The sequence below is a fragment of the Hypanus sabinus genome, chromosome 2, assembly GCF_030144855.1.
Source record: "Hypanus sabinus isolate sHypSab1 chromosome 2, sHypSab1.hap1, whole genome shotgun sequence".
Lineage (NCBI taxonomy): Eukaryota > Metazoa > Chordata > Chondrichthyes > Myliobatiformes > Dasyatidae > Hypanus > Hypanus sabinus.
This window is the reverse complement of record NC_082707.1, coordinates 101,682,077-101,705,222: the sequence shown is the minus strand read 5'-3', so window position 1 is coordinate 101,705,222 and position 23,146 is coordinate 101,682,077. Positions and strand designations below refer to the sequence as shown.

The following is a 23,146-nucleotide window of genomic DNA, read 5'->3' as shown; positions in this document are numbered from 1 at the left end:
GCTGCCTGATCTTCGGAGTGGTTCTAGAATTTTCTGTTTATATTTCAGATTTCCAAAATTTGGAGTTTGTTTATCATTTACATTTACTAAGTAAAAGTATGTGGTCTTCTCTCAGCACACACAAAATGCTGGTAAATTACTATCTTACCTTTCGGTTAGTCCTGACAAAGGGTCTCGGCCCGAAACGTCGACAGTGCTTCTCCCTATAAATGCTGCATTTTGTGTGTGTTGGTGTTTGAATTTCCAGCATCTGCAGATTTCCTCGTGTTTGGTCTTCTCTCAGACCAGGTTAACATCAGGATTTGTGTGAAGGGGAGATTTTCGCTGGACAAGTAGGGTTAAAATTTGCTCATGAATCTATTCTGATTCTCTTTCTCCAGACTACATTATTTAAAGCTTCCAGCCTAAGGGAACAGTACATTTGATTCCAGTGCACTTTTTTACCATAAGAAAATGTTCATATTTTTCAACCCTTCTAATTGGTATTCTTCATTATCTTCAAGAGTGCGTGAGTTTACTGGGACTGAAATCATTTCTTTGCCTTCATCCTCTTGGTGACACTGATCTGCATAATGACAAACTGATTAGCAGCTAATGGACGTTGATTAGTCATCTGCTTTTTCCTACATGAGCTTGCTCCAACAGCTGTTGTATAGACTCTATGTATGTCTTGAGGATGCTGAACCTGTGAATTGGTCCTGTGGTGTGTGTGTTTCTAACAGATGCTGACACCAAACATCTGAGCCTGGGCTGGTGCAGCCTACAGATTTTTGATTTGAGTAGTTTTAAATGGTGGAAGAATTGGTTTATTATTGGCACATTCCCAAGATACAGTGAAAGGCTTGTCTGGCATACTGTTCATACAGGTCAAATTATTATACAATTCACTGAAGTAGAGCATGGTGAAAAAATAACAATGCAGAATAAAGTGTAACAATTGCAGAGAAAGTACAGTGCAGTTAAACAGTAAAGTGCAAGATTGTAAAGAGGTAGGTTGTGATGTACTGAGTCTATATCTCATGCTAGGAGCCATTTCATAGTCTTATTACAGCAGGGTAGAAGTTGGTTGTACGTGCTTTCAGGTTTTTGTATTCTGCCCAGTGACGAAGGGGAGAAGAGAGAATGTCTGGGAAAAGGTTGGGAATCAGTAAATGTTTGTGTTACAAGATAAATTAGTATTAGTCTTTACTGGAAGTAGGATGAATGGAGAAGTGTGGAAGTTATACCAGGACCCCACCTCCAGGCCATGCTCCCTTCTCACCACTGCCATCATAGAAGAGGCACAGTTGCCTCACACCACATGGTTCTGGAACAGTTATTACCCTTAAAGCATCCGGCTGCTGTACCAGCATGGATAACTTCACTCACTTCAACTCTGCACTGATTTCACAACCTATAGACTCACTTTAGAGGACTCTATAACTCATATTCTCAGTATTATTTATTTATTTATCATTGTTTTTACTTGCTTTTTTCTTGTCTTTGCATAGATTGTCTTTTTTTGCACATTATTTATCAGTCTTTGTGTGCAACTCTTCATTGAACAAAAGTTTCTCCTGTCAATACCTGCAAGAAAAGAATTTCAGGGAAGTGTGCAGTGACCAGGGGAAGGAAGAGAAATAGACACACCCTTCCCTCAATAATAAGTATACAGCTTTAGATTCTGTTAAGGAGGCAACCTACCGGGGGGGAGGGTGGAGTGTGGAGGAGCCACAGTGACAAGATCTCTGGCACTGTCTGGCGCCATGGCTCAGAAGAGCAGATTGGTGAAGGGGACTGCGGTGTTGATAGGAGATTCAGTGGTCAGAGGTACAGAAAAGAGATTCTGTGGATGCGATAGAGACTCTGGATGGTCTACAAATGACAACGAGAGATAGAAAATGCATGCCAAAAGGGCAATATTACAATAGTCATGGAAAATTTTAGAATAAGGTAGATTGGAAATAGCAGGTTGGCGCAGTATCCCAAAGGAGGGGGGGATTTCTAGGATGCCTACGAGATGGCTTTTTAGAGCAGCTTATGGTTGAGCCCACTAGATTCAGCTATGCTGACTTGAGTATTGTGCAATGAATCAGAATTGATTCGAGAGTTTAAGGTAAAAGAACCCTAAGAGGGAAGTGATCATTGTATGAATGAATTCACCCTGAAATATGAGAAGGAGAAGCTGAAGTTAGATGTACCAGAATTATAGAGCCACGTGAGAGGAGTTGGCCAGAAGTGATTGGAAAAGAACACTGGCAGGGATGATGACAGAGCAGCTGTGGCTGGAATTTCTGGAAGCAATTCAGAAAGCACAGGATATATACATCCCAAAAAGGAAGAAGTATTTTGAAAGCAAAGTGACTCAACCATGGCAAACAAGGGAAGTCAATGCCAACATAAGGGTATATAATGGAGCAAAAATAGTGGGAAGTTAAGATGATTGAGAAGCTTTTAAAAACCAACAGAACACATCTGGAAAAGTCATTAAGAAGGAGAAGATGGAATGTGGAAGTGAGCTAGCCCATAATATTAACGAGGATACCAAAAGTTTCTTCAGATACATAACGTGTAAAAAGAGGTAAGAGTGGATATTGGAGCGCTGAAGAACAATGTGGATAGGTAGTACTGAGGGAACAAGGAAATGGCAGACAAACTGAATAAGTATTTTGCATCAATTTTCACTGTGGAAGACACCTTGCAGTATGGTGGAAGTTCCAGCTGTCGGGTCATGGAGTGTGTGAAGTTACCATTACTAGGGAGAAGGATCTTGGGAAACTGAAAGGTCTGAAGGTAGAACTAAGTTACCTGGACCAGATGGTGTACATCTCAAGGTTCTGAAAGAGGTGGCTAAAGAGATTGTGGAGATATTAGCAATGAATCTTCAAGAATCACTAGATTTTGGAATGGTTCCATAAGACTGGAAAATTGCAAAGATCACTCCATTCTTCAAGAAGGGAGAAAGGCAGAGTAAAAGGAATTTTAGGCCTGTTTTTCTGACTTCTGCAGTTGAGAAGATGTTGGAGTCCATCATTAATAATGTGATTTTGGGTTACTTGGAGGAACATAAAATAGGTCATAGTCAGGATGGTTTCCTCAAGGCAAAATCTTGCCTGACAAATATTTTGGAATTCTTTGAAGAAATAACAAGCAGGATAGACAAAGGAGAATCGGCTTATGTTCTGAACTTGGATTTTCAGAAGTACTTTGACAAGGTGCCACACACGAGGCTGCTTAACAAGCTACAAGCCCAAGGTATTACAGAAAAGATTCGAAAATGGATAAAGCAGTGGCTGACTGGCAGTAAGCAAAGAGTGGGAATAAAGGGAGCCTTTTCTGGTTGGCTGCCAGTGTCTAGTGGTATTGGGACCACTTCTTTTTACTTCATATGTCAGTGATTTGGATGATGGAATTGATGGCTTTCTTGCAAAGTCTGCAGATGATACAAAGACAAGTGGAGGAGTACATAGTTTTGAGGAAGAGAGGCTACAGAAGGACTTAGACGGAGTAGGAGAATGGTCAAATAAGCGGCAGATGAAATACAGTGTCAGGAAGTATTTGGTCATGCGGTTTGATAGAAGAAATGAAAGGTTAGACTATTTTCTGTATAGAGCAAAAATTCAAAAATCTGAGATACAAAGTGATTTGGGAGTCTTTTTGCAGGATACCTTAAAGGTTAACTTGCAGATTGAGTCTGTGGTGAGGAAGCCAAATGCAATGTTAGCATTCATTTCAAGAGGACTCACATATAAAAGCAACAAGGGCTCACTGGAATATTGAGAGAAATTTTGGGCCCCATATCTGAAAAAGGATATGCTGACACCGGAGCGGGTTCAAAGGAGGTTCATGGAAATGATACCAGGATTAAACAGCATGTCATATGAGGAACCTTTGATGGCTCTCTGCCTGTATTCACTGGAATGCAGAAGCATGTGGGAACTGATCAAATGGTGAAAGGCCTTGATAAGAGTGGATGTGGAGAGGATGTTTGCTGTGGTGGGAGAATCTAAGACCAGAGACACAACCTCAGAAAAGGGGGGCGTCTTTTTAGAATGATGAGGAGGAATTTCTTTAGCCAGAGAGTGGTGAATCTGTGGAATTCATTGCCACAGGCAGCTGTGGAGATCAAGTCTTTATGTGTATTTAAGGCAGAGGTTGATAGATTCCGGATTGGTCAGGGCATGAAAGGATATGGAGAAGGTAGGAGATTGGGGCTGAGAGGATCAGCCATGATGAAATAGTGGAGCAGGCTCAAAGGGCCAAATGGCCTCATTCTCTTCCTATATCTTATGGTTTTATAGTCTAGTCCTTATGAAATGAATGCTAAAATTGCACTTGCCATCCTCACCACCGACACAAACTTGGCATAAAGCTATCAATCCCTTCATCCATATCTTTGACATATAACGTAAAAAGAAATGCTCTCTATGCAGACCCATGTGGAACACCACAAGTCACTGGCAGCCTACAAGAAAAGGCTCCCTTTATTCCCACTGTATGCCTCCTGCCAATCAGCTTAATCCATGCTAGTATCTTTCCTGTAATACCGTGGGCTCTTAACTTCTGTGGTACCTTGTCAAAATCATCTGAAAATCTAAGTACATAACATCCACTAATTCTCCTTTGTCTATCCTGCTTGTTATTTCTTCAAAGAATTCCAAGAGATCTGTCAGGTAAAAATGTCCCTTAAGGAATTCATTCTGACTATGACCTATTTTATGATGTGCTTCCAAATACCCTAACACCACATCCTTAAATAGACTCCAACATCTTTCCATCCACTGAGGTCAAAGCAACTGGCTTATAATTTCCATTCTTCTGCCTCTCGCCTCTCTTCCTTCTTGAAAAGTGGAGCAACATTTGCAGTTTTCCAGTCTTCCAGAACTATTCCAGAATCCAGTGATTCTTGGAAGATCATTACTAATGTCCCCATAATTTCTTCAGCTACCTCTTTCAGAACGCTGGGGTGTAAACCATTTTGTCCAGATGACTTTTCTACCATCAGACCTATCAGTTTACCAAGAACCTTCACCCAAGTAATGGCAACTTCACTCACTTCTGCCCCCTGACAATCTTGAACCTCTGGTATACTGCTAGTGTCTTCTATAGTGAAGACTGATACAAAATACTTATTCAATTCATCTGCCACTTCTTGTTCCTCATTAGTTCCTCTCTAGCATCATTTTCCAGTGGTCCGATATCTATTCTCACCTCTCTTTTACATCTGAAAAAATTTTGGTATCCTCTTTAATATTACTGGCTCGCTTACATTTGTATTCTATCTCTTCCTTCTTAATGACTTTTTTAGTTGCCTTCTGTTGGTTTTTAAAACCTTCCTAATCCTCTCACTTCCCACTAGTTTTTGCTCTATCACTTACTGTTGTATCATCCTGCCTTTAGAATACTTCTTCCTCTTCAGTATGTATCTATCCTGCACCTTCTGAATTGTTCCCTGAAATTCCAGCCATTGCATATAGATAGGGAAATGTGCTGAATCAACACTGTTGTCATATTTGAAGACTTAAACTTCCCCACTATTGATTCCCTTTCTTAATGCAAGAGGTGCAGATAGGGTGGTTTTTCTTCAAGAGGGGTTTTTTATGAACGAGTTCCGTTCCTGAGTCCATCTTTAAGTTGGATTTGTACTCAAGTCGGAGCAGGTACGTCCGGTATTATTTAGCGTCAGTTAGTCAAACGTTTGTCTTAGTATATAGTATATATTTTACCTTTCTATGCATATAAAACACTTAAGAAACATATGTACTGTATTTTGTTGCTTAGTAATAATTGTAGCTTTCATTGGAGCAGGGCCTTTTGCATGCTCCATTATTCTCACTTTATCCTTTATTTTGTTCCAATGGTTGATCGACTGTAGTCTAACGCTTTTCCAATGGCATTTCACCTCTTTCCGATCGCTTTATTATTTCCACTATATTTTCAGTTATGATAGTTTTCCGTCAATGGAATAGAAGCACTGCAGATTCAGCAGCAGCTGCGGGCGGCGGGTCCTGAGCACCCCCGAATCCTAAAGTCCACCTGCACTGGGACAGGTTAAATGGGACAAGTGGAGGCAGTGCTGACCCAAATACACTAAAACATTTTAAACATAATAATACAGTACTATACATAATAATACTGTAATAATAAACGTAACTGCATACAGTTGCATACCGGAAGGGACATTCGTGAGGTAACATTATGGTGGACCTGGTGCTGGAGAGTCAGGTTTTGATTCTGCTGCTGGAGAGGACAGGTTTACTACTGGAGTCAATTTCTTGAAGTAGGCATGAAGGGAGGCTTGTACAGAGCTTTTCTTTTTCATCATAAATGTCCTTGTAGCAGCTGAGGTTCTCGGTAATTACACGGCAAGCTTTGGTGAATCTCTCTGTATTAGGATTTTGCTCCTCTAACTTTGCTATCCCTGCTTCAATGAGACTAACCTTTTCGTCACAAACTTTTTCAGTTCCGGAGTTCCTAGGTCAGAGTCTTCTTCTTCCTCAAATGTCCAGATGCGTTGTCAAGCACAAGGAGAATCTTGAAAGGCCAAGCAATAATGTTCAACAGCAGGAACAAAATGATTCAAGAACCAGCCTTCAAAGATGGCAATTGTAACCTAAGCCTTTGAATTTGCCTTCCAAATAACAGGAAGAGATGCCTTAATGATATGGTGAAGTGCCCTCAGATTTAGGGCGCGATACACAAGCAAAGGCTTAAGCTTGAAATCCTTGGATGCGTTACCCCCAAGCAATAACGTTAGCCTATCCTTCGATGCCTTATGCCTGGTGCACTTTTTTCCTCTTTTGAAATGTAGGTCCTTTCAGGCATTTTTTTCCAAAATAAGCCAGTCTTGTCCACATTAAATATTTGGTCTGGCAAATAACCTCCCTCTTCAATAATTTTTTTAAACATTTCAGGAAAATCACTTGCAGCATTTACATCGGCACTCGCTGCTTCACCTTGCACTTTAATATTATGTAAAATTGCCCTCACTTTGAAACGATTGAACCAACCCCTACTCGCAACAAATTCTTCATCACAAGCACCTTCACATGCTGTACGTGCAGCTTTTAAATCTTAAAAAGATTTTGAGCCTTTTCTTGCAGGGCTTGTATTTATTAGCCTTGTAAGGCTAATAGGAATATTACACTGATTTTGATCATCTAACCAAATTATCAATAGCCTTTCCATTTCAGTAATCAAACCACAGCATTGCTTAGTAAAAATGGTAGCTTTCATCGGGGCAGAGCCTTTCACATGCTCCATTATTCTCACTTTATCCTTTAAAATTGTTCCAATCATTGACCGACTGTAGCCTAAAGCTTTTCCAATGACCGATGGCATTTCACCTCTTTACAATCGCTTTATTATTTCCGGTTTATTTTCAACCATGATCGTTTTCCTTTCCTTTGATGCATCACCAGCACTTGCATTGGATTTACGCTTTCGAGACATGGTTACAAGGGTAAATAAGAGAAAAATTTAAGCCAAGTACAAAGTTACACATTCAACACAGTGGTAACGACAATGTGATCCGACTTAAAATGGCGAGATGGCCTTCCACGAGGCGGTGAACCGCTGATGTTTTCATGAGTGTCACAACGTAGTGCATGCATTCATTACCATGAACCATTCTATTTAACTTGGATTCTCAGTATAATAGGCTTTGTGGCAGGCTGTTCGTAAGTACGAGTTGTTCGTAAGTGGGACGTTCGTAACTTGGGGACTGCCTGTAGTATGTGAGAGTTCATCTGAAGAGAAAACATACTGGAAATGAGCCAGAGAAGATTGCAGAAATGATAGGGAGTGAACACCTTGGGAATAGTGTCCACAACACATTATGTTTTAAGATAGTTATGAATAAGGATAAAATCAGATCTTGCAGGAAGAATCTAAATTTGGGGAAGGCAGTGTAGACAGGAGCTAAGGGGCATTGATTGGGAGCAGCTGCTGTGGACTAGTGGACTAGTTGACATGTGGTAATTGTTTAAAGACCAAGTTAGCAGAGTTCAGGATCAGCAAGTTCTGTTCATGAGTAAGGGCAAGGTTGCTAAGGTAGAGGTACACTAAATCCTAAAATTAGTCATGAATAAAAAAGGAAGGACGTACACGGTTTAGGAAGCTAAAATCAGACTGGGCCATTGTAGAGTATAAAAATACCAGGAAAGTGCTTGAGAAGGCAATTAAGAAGGCTGAAGGTGGGCAAGAACCATCTTTGTTGAGCAGAGTCAAGGATAATCCCAAGGTATTCTATATTAAGCAAAAGAGGATAACTCAGGAGAAGGCAGGTCCACACAAGGATAAAAAAGGACATTTGTTCTTAGAGTCAGAATGAATTGAGGTACCAAATCCTCCTTTGTGACAAATATTAACACCAAATCAACTCGCTATGGTAGGGAAGTGAAGGATGAGGATGACTATATTAATCAAGCTTTCCAATTAACTTAACCCAGAGTTGATCTGCAACTACATAACATTCAGTTGCTTTTGTTCCCATCCTTTTTCACCTTGTTCTATGCTTTAGATATTCTTTTATATCCAAATTCATGTGGTAGGTGGGCTATATAAAGGGATACCAACACTTTTCTAGTAGTTATCCCCACTGATTTTAGTAGCTCCAGGCCTTTCAAGGAAGTATTCAGCATCTTCAGTGGAAAGTATGCCATGAGGACTTAGACCGCAAAAGGGAACTGGCATCTGGAAGGTCAGGATTAAGCTCAGGGTTGGCAGGCCTACCTAATGTTGAGTTGGTTCTTTGGGAAGTGGTAAGCATCAGGGATATTCCACAAGATGCTGGGCTGGGGAAAGTGAGGGGCACCTAAACAGCAGATTGTGTTTGGAGGGAATCTTCAAGGAATAGGATTCAGGTGGAATGTGACAGAAGAGCAGGAATCATGGTGGGGTGTTCACCAATGATTGGGTGCTGGGGGAGCAGAACATCTTAGAGGATCAGTATCATGGGGAAATCGTCACTGCATATCAAGGTAGGAATCAGAAGTGTGTCATGTTCTTCATGGCCTCTGGACCATCCCTGAGTCAGGAGCCAGCCCTGAGGAGAGAATACTTGTTGGAGAGGTTTGGGATACTGGGGGTGGTGAGTTTCAAAGTTGGTGGTTGAACCCATCGGGAATTCAGAAAGCTGGGCAATTGGGGCTTGTGTTCCATGTGGTCAAGAGGTGATCTCTGGAGTAGAATGTTGACACTTTGTTACAAGACAGATCAGAAGTAAGTGAGGAACTGGGCTTAATGGTGTCCTTATCCAACACCATGTTTCCAAATCATGACTGTCACAGTGAAGACCAATGATGATTGTATCTCAGACAACTTAGTCCCCCTTCAGTATACCAAAATGAGTGTTACAAAGTAGATCATTCCACATTGTATCTCACCTAGGCAGAAACTAGAGTGGAAATATAAGGAAGGCCCATTTTGGAGACTGCCCCCCACCGACTTTCCAGAGGATGGCTGCCCAAACCATTTTCCCACCATATCTCCTTTCAATAGAAAATATTATCTTCCAGTCCTCCATTTTATACCTCAATTAGCACATTAGAATTGAATCATCTCAGACAAAACGCCTTCTGATATCCTTGGCAGTCAGTTGGTGCTAAATGTTCCTCATCAGTGCTGTTCCCTACACACAACAGAAAGTCTCAAGATGACAAAAAATAAAAGCAGTTATTTTCAGCTGGAAAGAATTTTTAACATCCATCAACCAATGAGTGTTAATATAGTTCAAATGTTAAATTCACAGAATTCCTCATCATAGATCAAACACATAAAAACTTTGAATAAAATCACCCCCTCAAGTACAATTCACCAACAGTTCTGCCAAGAAATAATCTATTTAAAATAATTATTCCAAGCATTAGTGAGGATTTTTTTTACCATTTATTTTTGTTCCAACACTTGGTTTTGATGAGGGCCTCCGGAGAACTGGTGAGAAGGAATTATTGAGTCTGACAGCCTTAGAGGTCAGATGTTTTGACTGAATAAGGAAATCATCTGCACTCTGCCAGCAGCTGTTTCTGCTGTTGTCGGGAGGTTGTATCCCTCAAAAAATGCATTTTTTAATCAACATGAAATAGTAAGTTTATTTAAGGTCAATGAACAATTACATATGACAATAATTAACTCCTATTTGTTTACCTATTTTGGCAATTCACCTATCAATACAATCTACCATTGGAACATTTACTTGCTCCTGAACCATATGCATAATATCCTGGCATTAGCCCTTATCACAAACGTAATGAGAGAAAGAAAATAGCACATACAGGAATCTTAAACAGGAAGGTGGAGCCCTCAATTTTTACATCTGTCCCATTTCTAAACCCCATCATGCTTGCTTTTCCACCTCTCTGTTCCACGGCACAATGAATTGAGATAAAGCTTTTAACACTGTCAAATACTTCAAGCAACAATAGAGTGGTATTATCAGATAAAACAAATGATACTGAAACAAAATAAAAAGTGTCAGGACTGATACTTTGCCAAAGGAAGTTTTATGAAGTCCTGTGGAAAGGAATTCTGGGGGTGTATAAAGCCAAGTGATAGGCTAGCGATCACATTGAAGATACAAAAAGGCCAGCAGATTCAATATGATGGAAGGTGTATTGCTTGAAGAATAGAGTGGGGCAGGGTCATGGTGGGATTAAATTGAATATGAAGATGAAAGGTTAAGAATGTTAGTCAGTGTGGGCCAGCAGCAAATTTGGGTTAAAATGTGAATTTTGCTCAGGTTCACCTGAAGTGGGTGGTGAATTGCTAGCCAAAGGAAGATTGGAATAGTCACCTGGATGAAGTGCTCACCAGCAGTGAGCTGAGGGAGGCTGGTGTTAGCATGGGGAAATGGGCAGCATTGGGATGCCCATTGCTTAGATCAAATTTCTGAGGTTATCCCATACTGTATCTTACCCATCATTAACTCCTTCAGTACTTCCTTCTGCAGCAATTTGCATTAACATCCAGCTTTCCCTTTGGTCACTGTGTACTTCCCCTTCCTTTCCTGTCATGATCTATGGGGCAGCTCATTTGGCATGTTAGTTTACCTATCCAAGAAGATACCTCTTCACCAGGGAAATGATTCAAAGGATTCTGGTAATTCCTGGAGCTTCTTCATCAATTAATTGCTGGGCATCTATTCTCCGAGCATGACAGTGCAAAAGGAATTTCTGTCCTTTCACTATGGGATTGTTCAACTCTCTGTAAGCCGCTGATTTTGCTGTTGTCCCACCCTATGACTTTGTGCATTTTTTGCTTCAATAATTTCAGAGTTGCTGTGCTTTGCCACTTATGGAGCTAATATGCATGTATGTATAGAGTTATATAATCATACCTCACACAAGCAGGCCCTTCAGCCCAATGAGCCCATGCTGACGATCAGCCATCCATGTACTCTAATCCCATTTTACTCTCCCCAACTCCTCCCCGATCTGATGCCAAACAGCACACTAGTGTTAACTTACAGCAGCCAATTAACTTACCTACTGGCACTTCCGGATGTGCAAGGCAGCCAATGCACTGAGAGGAAACCCACACAGTCCCAGGGTGAACATAAACTCCACCAGAGATCAATATCAACCACGGGTCACTTGAGCTGTGATGCAGCAGCTGTTCAGCTGCAAATTGTACCATACGCTCACTGCATTCTGAGGCATATTCTTACCAAAAACCATGCTGCATCACTTTCATCCACAGGAAAATAACGGTGCAAAATAATATTAATGACTATAAGTCTGCATGTAGCACCCTGGAGGCTCCTTTGGAGAAGGATATACTGTATTGTGCTATCAAAGTAATTCAGCAGAACTTGCAAACAAGCCAAATGGTGTTGGTGAGAAGGACTCCTGTTGTCAGCTTCCTCATGTACTGTATTATATGTGGGTAGAATTTTTTCTCAGGGCATGGGAGAAGCACAGGAAAATGGGATAGGGTGTGGGACAAACACGGGGAAATGAGATAAGGGAATGGGACAAACATGGCAAAATGGGATAAGGGTATGGGACAAACATGGCAAAATGGGATAAGGGTATGGGACAAACAAGGGGAAATGGGATAAGGGTATGGGACAAACAAGGGGAAATGGGATAAGGGTATGGGACAAACAAGGGGAAATGGGATAAGGGTATGGGACAAGCACAGGAAAATGAGATAATGATGTGGAACAAGTCACAGGAAAATGAGATAAGGGTGTGGGACAAATACAGGAAAATGAGATAAGGGTATGGGACAAACACAGAAAAATGGGATGAGGGTGTGGGACAAATACAGGAAAATGGCATAAGCTTGGATTAACATCTTGGTGAGTATAGGTGAATTGAGCTGAAGGGCTTGTTTCTGTCCTGTTATATTTAAACTTATTCTCAGCAGCCCAGCAACATCTCAATCACCAGCAATTAAGAAACTTCCCTGCAACTGTTCTATAATCAGGTGTTGTATGTATTTTCAGGTCATCAATGCTATTGAGCAGGACTATCGCCTTCCGCCACCCATGGACTGCCCGGCTGCCTTGCATCAGCTCATGCTGGACTGTTGGCAGAAAGACCGTAATTCCAGACCTAAGTTTGCTCAGAATGTCAACACCTTGGACAAAATGATCCGGAACCCAGCCAGCCTCAAGACCATGGCCACCATTACCGCAGTGTAGGTTTTGATCATCTTCTGTCAAGTGGACTAAACATGCTACCACTTTTGCCATTTGGTTTTGCCTATTATTTTCAGATATAGATGCAATTCTGAGACATAACACTTACACTCCGTAGGGAAAGCTTTCATCACCATTCTTAGATTTTGCATTTGGTGCTTTGGAAACAGAAGGAATGATTTTTCTTCTTTAGGCACAAAATGAATGCTGGAGTAACTTGGTGGGACAATGGCTGTGGAGTATCACCACTTTGGGTTGAGATCCTTCATCTGGACTGACCCACTGAGATCATCCAGCATTTTGTTTGTTGCTCCAGATTCCAACATCTAGAGAATCTCTTATGGTCTTCATTCTTATCCAGTCTATTGAAAAGAAGGTTGCCTTTTTTTAGAAATATAATATTCTTCATAATATTCACATTATTATGTAAAGAGAGGTTATGTTATTAGAAACATTAAAAAACTACAGCACAATACAGACCCTTCGGCCCACAGTGCTATGCCAAACATGTAATTACTTTAGCAATTACCTAAGGTTACATATATCTCTCTATTTTTCTAAGCTCCGTTACTTATACATGAGTCTCTTAAAAGACCCTATTGTATCCGCCTCCACCACCGTCAACGGCAACCCATTCCACGCACTCTGTATAAAAAAAAAACTTACACCTGACATCTTCTCTGTACCTACTTCCAAGTACCTAAAATCTGTGCCCTCTCATGTTAGCCATTTCAGCCCTGGGGAAGAAGCCTCTGACTATCCACACAGTCAATGCCTCTCATCATCTTATACACATCTATCAGATCACCTCTCATCCTCTGTCGCTCCAAGAAGTAAAGGCTGAGTTCACTCAACCTATTCTCAAAAGGCATGCTCCCCAATCCAGGCAACATCCTTGTACATCTCCTCTGCACCTTTTCTATGGTTTCCACATCCTTCCTGTAGTGAGGTGACCAGAACTGAGCACAGTACTCCAAGTGGGGTCTGACCAGGTCCTATATAGCTGTAGCATTACCTCTCAACTCTTGAAGTCAATCCCACCTTCTTAACAACGTAGTCAACCTGCGCAACAGCTTTGAGTATCCTACGGACTCGGACCCCAAAATCCCTCTGATCCTCCACACTGTCAAGAGTCTTACTATTAATACTATATTCTGCCATCATATATGATCTACCAAAATGAACCACTTCACACTTATCTGGGTTGAACTCCGTCTGCCACTTCTAAGCCTGGTTTTGCATCCTATCAATGTCCTGCTGTGACCTCTCTTATTTTTGACTGGAACTATATCCATGGTCAATGATGCTATTTGTCAACTCAACTTTGCAGTTGTACCCTGCATTTCATTGCATTGAAGTCATTTCAGATTTTTGAAGGCAGAGTGAAACATACAGACCTGTCTATGTAGCATATCTAGCACAGCTGACCAAGGAGAATTTCTAGGAAATTGTCTTTAAAATAGTAATGTCAGAACTATACTTCCTGAGAGATGTACAGATGCCGCATAAGGAGAGAACTGGTATAATTTTGAATGTTAAAACCCTAAAATATCAGGTTGTATGAACTTCACAATTTCTCATTTAATTGTGCATCCACCTTTGTATGCCAGCTTTCACACTCTGCTGAAAGCACCCTCCTCACTCTGAGTCAGGGTGTTCAGAGTTCAGGATCCCTTCAAAGTCCTGAGTCCCTGATACTCAGTTCATGCAGCCTGTTTTCCTCCCTTTCATAACAAAATCTGTGGCAATTGTTAGAGATGATCAGGGGTATCCTGGTCATTATTTCTTCTCAGTTAGAATCACTGAAGAAATAATTATTTCAATATTCATCTCAGTTTACCATTCTTAGGAAGTTTGTGTGTGTAAATGGTCTGCCATGACTGCAGATATTTGTGACTACACTTCAAAATTCTTAAACTAACTCTAGACTGCTCTAGGACCATCTTAAGGTTATGGAAGATATAATGTGGTGCAGGTTCTTGTGAGCATAAAATGCCAGTGCAACATGGGAATGACACTGCCAAGTGTATCTATATACAAATGCACTGTCTTCAATCCAGTTGGGCTATGCTGATATTTAGATGCTAGATCAACCTCCTCACAAACCTGACTGTCCTCATCCCTTTATTCCCTTCAGTCTTTGTTTCAGCTCCTTCTCTTCTTTAACCCTTCTACATAGCCACCTTTAGGCTAAGCTACTGAGAAATTTATTTCTCTAAGATGTGCTTCCTGCGAGGTGCCTCAGTTGGAAGCAAGGCAGAAGAGATTCAGAAAGAAGGGGGGTGGTGTCTGAAAGCAATTCCTAAATGTGTATTCCTGTGCAAACAAAACCTCGCAGTTCTAGTTTTAACTGTTTTGAGGGATCCATCTTTAGTTAACAAATTAAAACACAAATACAGTTACCACATCAATCTCTTCAGGTCGTAAGCGTAAAATTCCAGACCCTCTGCACATCTAGCAATGCATTTTACCTTAACCCTCTCTGTAACATCTTCCTGCAAATGAAGGAACTGATGTCAAATAATTCCAACTTCTCAAACTGATTTGGATAAAGTGATGATATCTTTATTTTATTCTACTTTCCCATTGAACTATCAAAACAATTGAGGCAAGAAAAAGCAATAAATAAATAAGCCACAGGGAAGATCAGAGGCAAGTTGCTGTCAATTTCCCTCTCACTATTAGTAGTTATAACCATGGTTTGTGTCCCTAATGTCATACACTCCCCTCCCCCAGCCACTTCTGTCCTATAAAAGTTGATGAAGTGGGGCCAGGGGTCATTTTGTCCTCTCATGAAAACAGAAAGGATTAATTCTTTCCAGGGCCCCCCAAAGTGGTGTCCCATTTCAGTGCAACCTCCTTTTATAAACAAAACCCCCATTCATTCATCTGAACCCATAATCTAATAACAGTAACGAGAACCAAGTGATGCTCAGACTTTTCAACTCATGTCTACAGACTTACTGACTTTCATAAATCATAAGGAAAGTTGACTCGTGTTCCAGGTTCCTGTTCTGAAAAGCTCCCAAGCCCAAGGCTGATTAATTCATACTTACTTGAGCAATGACCTTGGAAAATGGCTGTGCAAATGAGTGTGGCTAAACTGTCTCTTCTTAGGGAAAATTAATAGCAGTGGAAATAAACTTTTATTTCAATAGAACTACCTTTTCTTCAAGATGTCCCAAGTGCTTTCCTGCCAATTATTTTTGAAATGTGGTTGCAGTGATTTTGTAGACAAATAGATCAATTTGCAGGCAGTCAATCAAGCAGTTGTCCATTATCTTTGTGTTGAGGCTTAGGAGGATATATTTACATAGCAGTTGCCCAATCCATGATTGATTAATTAATTAATTTGGGTAGGTACGTGGAAGAGAGGCATATGGAGGGTTCTGGTCTGGGCATAGGTCGATGGAACTAGGCAGGTTAATGGTTTGGCACTGACTGGATGGGCCAAAGAGCCTGTTTCTGTGTGCTGCAGTGTTCAATGACTCTAATTAATGCTATTTTCATCCAACCAACTGACATCCAACTAATGCAAGGGCAGCTCGAGACTCACTTAACTACCTGAGTTGCCTTAACAGCGGAGCACTGAATAGTCTGCTCCTCGAGTCTCCAAGTGTAGTTTTGATCATTGACCTTTGGTGGAAATATATGCTACTCACAGAACCAAACTGAGAAAGTGGAGCCAGAGTGGCTACCTGTTTAAAAAGTGTACTGTTGATTCATGAAGAGACATCAAGCCCTTTGACCCACCAAGTCTGCTTCAACCATTGGTCACACACCTTCACACTAATTCTCAAATCCATTTTATCCCCTCCACATTGTCATCATCTCCACCATGATTCTATCACTTACCTATCAGAGAGTAGTGACCCTAGCTTTTCCTGAGAGTGTAATTGAGAAAGAGTGTTAAGACAGTCTTCCATACCTGTGTAATAATGTTACTTTATCTTGTTTTCTAACCAAACCAGGCCTTCTCAACCCCTGTTGGATCCTAGCATCCCTGACTTCACTGCTTTTACCTCAGTAGAAGATTGGCTCAGTGCAATTAAGATGAGTCAGTACAGAGAGAACTTCCTCAATTCCGGATTCACCTCACTCCAGTTAAGCACACAGATGACTTCAGAGTGAGTATCACCAAGACATCTCATTGGGTAGAAACTCAGCAGGTCTAGCAGCATCTGTGAAATGAAATAAGCAGTTGACATTTCAGGAAAGGAAGGGTGAAGAAGCCAGAATAAAAAAGTGGGAAGAGGAGAAGGAATACAAGCTGGATGGTTATATGTGAAACCAGGTGAGAGGGAAGGTGGGTGGGTGGGGGGTGAGGAGATGAAATGAGAAGCTGGGATGTGATAGGTGGGGAAAAGGTAAAGGGCCAAAGAAGATGGAGTGTGATTGAAGAGGAGAGTGGACATGGGGGAAAGGAAAGGAGGAGGGGCACCAGAAGGAGGTGATGGACAGGTGAGGAGAAGAGGAGGGATAAGGGAGGAGCCAGAATGGGAAGGGGAAGGGTGGAGAAATGACTAGTTAGAGAAAACAATGTTCATGCAATCAGGTTGGAGACTACTCAGACAGAACATGAGGTGTTCGTTCTCCAGCCTGAGAGTGGCCTTGTTGTGGCAGTAGAGGAGGCCATGGATCAACATGTCAGAATGGCAATGGGAAATGGAATTAAAAATGGGTGGCCACCAGGAATTCCAGCCTTTTGTGTTGGACAGAGCGAAGGTGCTCGATGAAGCGGTCGCCCAATTTACTTTGGGTTTCCTGGATATAGAGGAGGCCATACCAGGAGCCCTGGAATCAGAGGAATACCCGACAGATGGAGTGAAGTGCCACTGCAAATGGAAGGACTGTTTGGGATCCTGAATGGTGGCGAGGGAGGAGGTCTAGGGGCGGGTGTAGAATTTGTTCGGCTTGCAGGGATAAGTGCCAGAAGGGAGATCAATGGGGAGAATGTGGTTAAGGGAGTCACATAGACAGGGTTCCCTGTTGAAAGTGGAGAGTGGGGGCAGGAAAGGAAGGGAAGATGTGTTTAGTGGTGGGATCCCATTGAAGATGGTGGAAGTTACGGAGAATGGTGTCCCTAATGCTGAAGATAATGGGGTGGTAGGTAAGGATAAGGGGAACTCTATCCCTGTTATGGCAGCAGGAAGATGAGATGAGTGCGGATGTAGGGGAAGTGGAGGAGATGTTGATGAGAGCAGCATCAATGGTAGAGGAAGAGAAAACTCATTCTTTGAAGATGGAGGACTTCTCAGATATTCTAGAATGGAAACCCTCATCCTGAGAACAGACACTGCAGAGAAGCAGGAACTAAGAAATGTAAACAGGACTTTTACAAGTATGAAAGTCAATAGATTTATAAAAGATATCATTTATCATATAAGATATCATATAAAAGATGTCTTCATCTCTGTCTCCAGAGATGAAGACCTTGAGATCGAGAATGTGGAGAGAGGTGTCAAAGATGGAGCAAGTAAATTTGAGGAACAAGTTGAAAGCTGGAGGCAAAGTTGATGAAATTGACAAGCTCCTTCAGGTCCTGAAAATATCCCCATAAATCTCCACTGCACACCTTCCTTCGTAATGGCTCCTTTCCCATCAAGGATGCTCAAAACGGAAAACTATATTCCAAATCTACCCTCACCAACATCCTGAAAACTTCCAGTGAACATTGCACACTGGAAAATGACACAAAAGAGATAGCAATGTGAAACTAGAGAATGACAGATGAACAGAATAACAGTTTTATGACAGACTTTACCGTGGATAACACCAGTAGCATGCCAGAAATCAAGAGTGTTGGGACAGAAGTGAATGTAGTCACTATTACTAAGGAGAAGGTGCTTGGGAAGCTGAAAGGTCTGAAGGTAGGTAAGTTACCTGGATCAGATGGACTTCACCCCAGGATTCTGAAAGAAGTAGCTGCAGAGATTGTGGAGGCACTAATAGTAATTTTTCAAGGATTAAAAGGTAGAGTGATATTTGGTTGCAAATATCACCTCACCTTTTAACAAGGGAGGGAGCCAAAAACAGGAAATTATAGGCCCGTTAGCCTGACTTCAGTGATTGGCAGGATGTTAAATTCCATTATGAAGAATGCGTAGAAATCAATAGTATCCTTCAGTGGAAATCTTGTCTGACAAATTTTGAAAATTTTTGAAGAAATAACAAGCAAGGTAGACAAAGGAGAGTCAGTGGATGTTACTTGGACTTTTGGAAGGTCTTTGACAAGGTGTCACACACAAGGCTGTGAAACAAGATAAAATCCAATGGTGTTACAGGTAAAATACTAACATGGACAAAAGATTAATTGACTGGCAGAAGGCAAAGAGTGGGAATAAAGGGGGCCTTTTGTGGTTGGCTGCCATTCATGATGTTCTGCAGGGGTTGGTGTTGGGTTGGCTACTTTTCACCGTATACGTTAATGATCTGGAAGACTAAGTTGTTTACTCTTCAGCCAGGTTTGCAGATGATATCAGGATAGGTGGAGTGCAGGTAGTGTTGAAGAAGGACTTCAGCAGATTAGGACAATGAGCAGAGAAGTAGCAAATACAGTGTAGATAAGTGTATGGTGATACACATTGATAGAAGGAATAAAGGCATAGACTATTTTCTGAATGGTGAGAAAGTTCAGAAATCAGAGGTGCGAAGAGTCTTGGGAGAACTAGTACAGGATTCCCTGAAGTTCAGTGGCAAGATATTTTAATTTCCATTCCCATTCCTTTTCCAACATGTCAGTCCATGGTATCCTGTTGTGCCAAGATGAAACCACCATCAAGGTGGAGAAGCACAACTTCATATTTCATCTGTGTACCCTCTAACCTGAAGGCATGAATAATGATTTCTCCTTCTATTAAAAATATAATTTCCCTCCCCCTCCTCTCTTCTCCTAATCCCCACTGGCCTCTTACCTCTTCTGCCTATCACCTTCTCCAGGACTTCTCCTCCTTCCCCTTATCCAGTTGTCCTCTCCTATCAGCTTCTTTCCTCCACAAACCTTTATCTTTCATACCCACTTGGCTTCACCTATCACCTTCTAGCTACCCTCCTTCCCCTCTCCCACCTTTTTATTCTGGCATCTTTCCCCTTTCCAGTCCTAATGAAGAGCCCTGGCCTGAAACATTGACTGTTTACTCATTTCTATAGATGCTGCCTGACCTGCTAAGTTCCTCCAGCATTGTGCATGTGTTGCTTTGGATTTCCAGCATCTGCAGACTTCCTGGTGTTAATAAGAACAGAAGTGTTACCCCAGTATGATTCTTCCCCCTATCTGCAAATCCAGCTGAGGTCAGACCTCAGGTGAAAAATAATGTGCTAAAAAATTCAGAGGAAGTTGAAGTTAGGAGAGTGGGGAGCTGAATTAATGTTGTGATGTTTGTACCCGAAGACCACACAGCAAATTCTGCCTTTTCAGATGGGCTGGTTTAAACCGCTGATTCCTCATCCAGTTTCACTGCTGTTTAGCATTTAGTGATGTGAACAAACACCGAGCTTCAGAGGTACATTTGCTGCTGTGAATCATAGACCTGACCTTCAACTGAAGATCTCAATACCCATCCAATAAAGTTCATGAGGTGCAATCCCGTGCCAAATGTTGGCTGTGGATAAGTCTGGGCCAAGGTCTAGGCTTTGTTGGGGACCCTACTCCTTTTCTTCTTCGTGATATTTGCTCCCTTTTCTCTTGGTGAAACGGGACTGTTGAGGCTGCAGTGTGTTAGGATGAGCTCATTAAGATGTTGACTGTTTAGTGAAAGTGACTCATTAAGGGGGAGGTGAAGAAGTTCAAGGCATGTCACACAAACTGTGCCTTTTCTTGATAGAGGAGCGACATGGTTAAAACATACATGCCCGTGTGCACAAAGATAGCAAAGCAAAACCCAATGGCAGCCACGTTACAATGATGTTATTTTAAGTAAATGATTGTTTATATTTCCTGCAGGGATTTGCTAAGGATAGGGGTCACTTTGGCCGGTCACCAGAAGAAAATTCTGAACAGCATTCAGTCAATGAGAGGACAGATCAGCCAATCCACTTCAGCCATGGCATGATGGCAGGGGATCATGGGACGTGACGGAGCGGCACTGGAGGAAAGCAAAACAAAGAGCCAGACTATTTCTCATGGCCCCTGGATCATTCTTCTGGAAACACATTGTTACTCTCTACCAGACTGATCCCCAGCCTGTTCAGAAATCGTGCATTCCTATCCTAAGAACAGTACAGATTCCAGATTCAACTGGGCATTTTTTTAAATTAAAAAAAAACTCTGTCTCTTCATGAAATAAGGGCCTGTGAAAGTGGAATTGATTGAAGAAATATCCAATTTTCCAAAGAACATGCTGTGCTATTCTTTGATGTTTGTTAGATGCATTTCTTTTTTTTCATGAATGATTTTCTTCAGATGTTGGTGCCAATAGACTGCCCCTTTCCCAACAATGGATTCAAAGTCATTTATATCTTCATATTGAAGATGATGAGAAGTAATCATTCTTTGCTTGCATTTTCTGCAACTATGTCTGTGTTTTGATAGCAGTGACACTCAATGCTGGTAAATGTTGAGCCATCTGCACTTGAAGAGAGGGGAAGTCAGTATTTATCATATGATCTGCTTGCAGCTGGCAGGTTTTTCTGATCAGATTTCGTGTCAGCTGTTTTGATTGACTGTACAGGAACAAGATGAGGATCTTTGCAAGCGGTACAAGCAACAGACCTACTGATTTTGCTTGACAAGAGAGGTGTTGTAGGACAATGATATGAAGTACCTCCGGTGTCATGTTGCACCTCTCATCAATGGACCTTTTAATTTGTGTGTCAGTACTTGTTGGAATTACAGTGATGTCTGTTAAACCCAGTGCTCAGAATGTTGCTGCATCAACTTGCTGGTAAGTGTGGAATTTTTTTGCCCTTTAATTGTGTTTCTGTATGTTTCCCCTCACCGTGAATCATTGAGGAGCCAGGCATCCTTTCCACAACTTGAATAGGTACCTGTGACAGATCATCATTATCAGTTGGGGACGATGAGTTGCATTCGGTACCTCAGGTGTACTTTACCTCCAGAAGTTCTTGCTGCGAGATTCCAGAACTCTGTGATGCAAGGAAGTCAGGTGTCCTTGAATTAGATTCACAAAAATCCAGCATGAAGGCACAGCAAGTAATTAGGAGTGATATTAGATATAATGTGAACAAGAATACAAAACTGGAGAAGTGTTGAGATATATGGTTGTAGAACCACAGCTGGACTTCTGTGTGCAGCACTGGTCTCCTTATACAAGAAAGGATGCCATGCACTGGGGAAGGTGTACTTGAATGGGTAGGTTGTGTCTTGAAGAAAGCTTGGACAGGCTAGGATTGTATCCACTAGAGTTTTGATGAGAGAGATGGATTTGAGAGAAGATTCTGAGTTTTTGTTGACAGGGTGGATGTTGGGGTGCATACTTCCTCCTGTAGGGGAACTTAGATCTAAGGTTCACTGTTTAAGTGCCCATTGAAAACAAGTGGGAGGTGAAATTTATTTGCTCCCAGGGATAATGATCTTTGGAACGCTCTTCCTCAAAGACCACTAAAAATAGAATCTTACAATATTTCAAAAGCAGAGATAGATAGGTTCTGGATAAGCTATAGAGTGAAGGGTTTCCAGGATAGTGAGAAATCAGAGGATCCAATTGCAAAAGGAGGTGTTGAGGCCAAGGTCTTGATGCTTATTAATTAGTTTTGCGGGAATGATGGCATTGAATGCTGAACTGTAGTTGATAAAGAGCGTCCTGTTGTATGCATCTTTGCTGTCCAGATGTTCCAGGTTGAGTTAAGAGCCAATGAAATGGCATCTGCTGTGGAACTGTTGCTCCAGTAAGCTAATTAGATTGAATCCAAGTTGCTTCTCCAGCAGGAGTTGATATGTTTCATCAACAACCTCTCAAAACACTTCAACACTGTGGATTGTGTTTCTGGACAACTGAAATTGAGAATTCAATGACTAATTGAATTCATTGAATGAGTTTGATGAATTTAGTGAGATTTGGTCTCTCACTCACCTTCACCAGGAGCAACTTACAGTGGCTAAGTAATCCACCCACCTGCATATAATGTATTTGATATGTGGGAAAAAACTGCAGCTCCGGGATGAAACTCACATGGTCACAAAGAGCATGTGCAAACTTCACACAGACAGCGAGATAAACCAGCATTGACTTTGGGTATCTTGACCTGTAAGACATTTCTTGTACCACTTGCACACCCATTAAGTGTCCTCTTTATAAGTTACAAGCTTGTTTGCAGGCCAGTTGATGGTGTTACAATTGATTGGAATGTTGGGGTAACTCCAGGGAAATCCTGCTGTGGGGGGTGTTGGGGAAGGGTGTCCAGGTGTTGGATGTGATGCCAAATTTCACTTAGTTTGGTCAAATTGTATGAGTGGCCTGCTTTGCTCCCACATGTACAAGTGAATGGCATCCAATCAAGCATGTAATGAGACAGCACCTCTGTCCATATGTTGAGTCATCTGACTGTATGTACATATCGTGTACA

At 41.5% G+C, this 23,146-nt stretch overlaps 1 protein-coding gene across 2 annotated transcripts in view; it reads left to right on the top strand.

Moving 5' to 3' along the window:
• The window catches only part of LOC132381635 (ephrin type-B receptor 1), a 653,754-nt gene that overhangs the window by 610,894 nt on the left and 19,714 nt on the right, over positions 1-23,146 (top strand). The window contains exons 14-16 of one of the 2 annotated variants that reach the window (XM_059951207.1): positions 12,428-12,621; positions 16,594-16,749; positions 20,565-21,504. In XM_059951207.1, the coding sequence (XP_059807190.1) occupies positions 12,428-12,621; positions 16,594-16,749; positions 20,565-20,673 (459 nt within the window). In that variant the 3' untranslated portion in view covers positions 20,674-21,504. The remainder of the gene's footprint in view (positions 1-12,427; positions 12,622-16,593; positions 16,750-20,564; positions 21,505-23,146) is intronic. The other variant, XM_059951218.1, reaches the window with a different exon arrangement.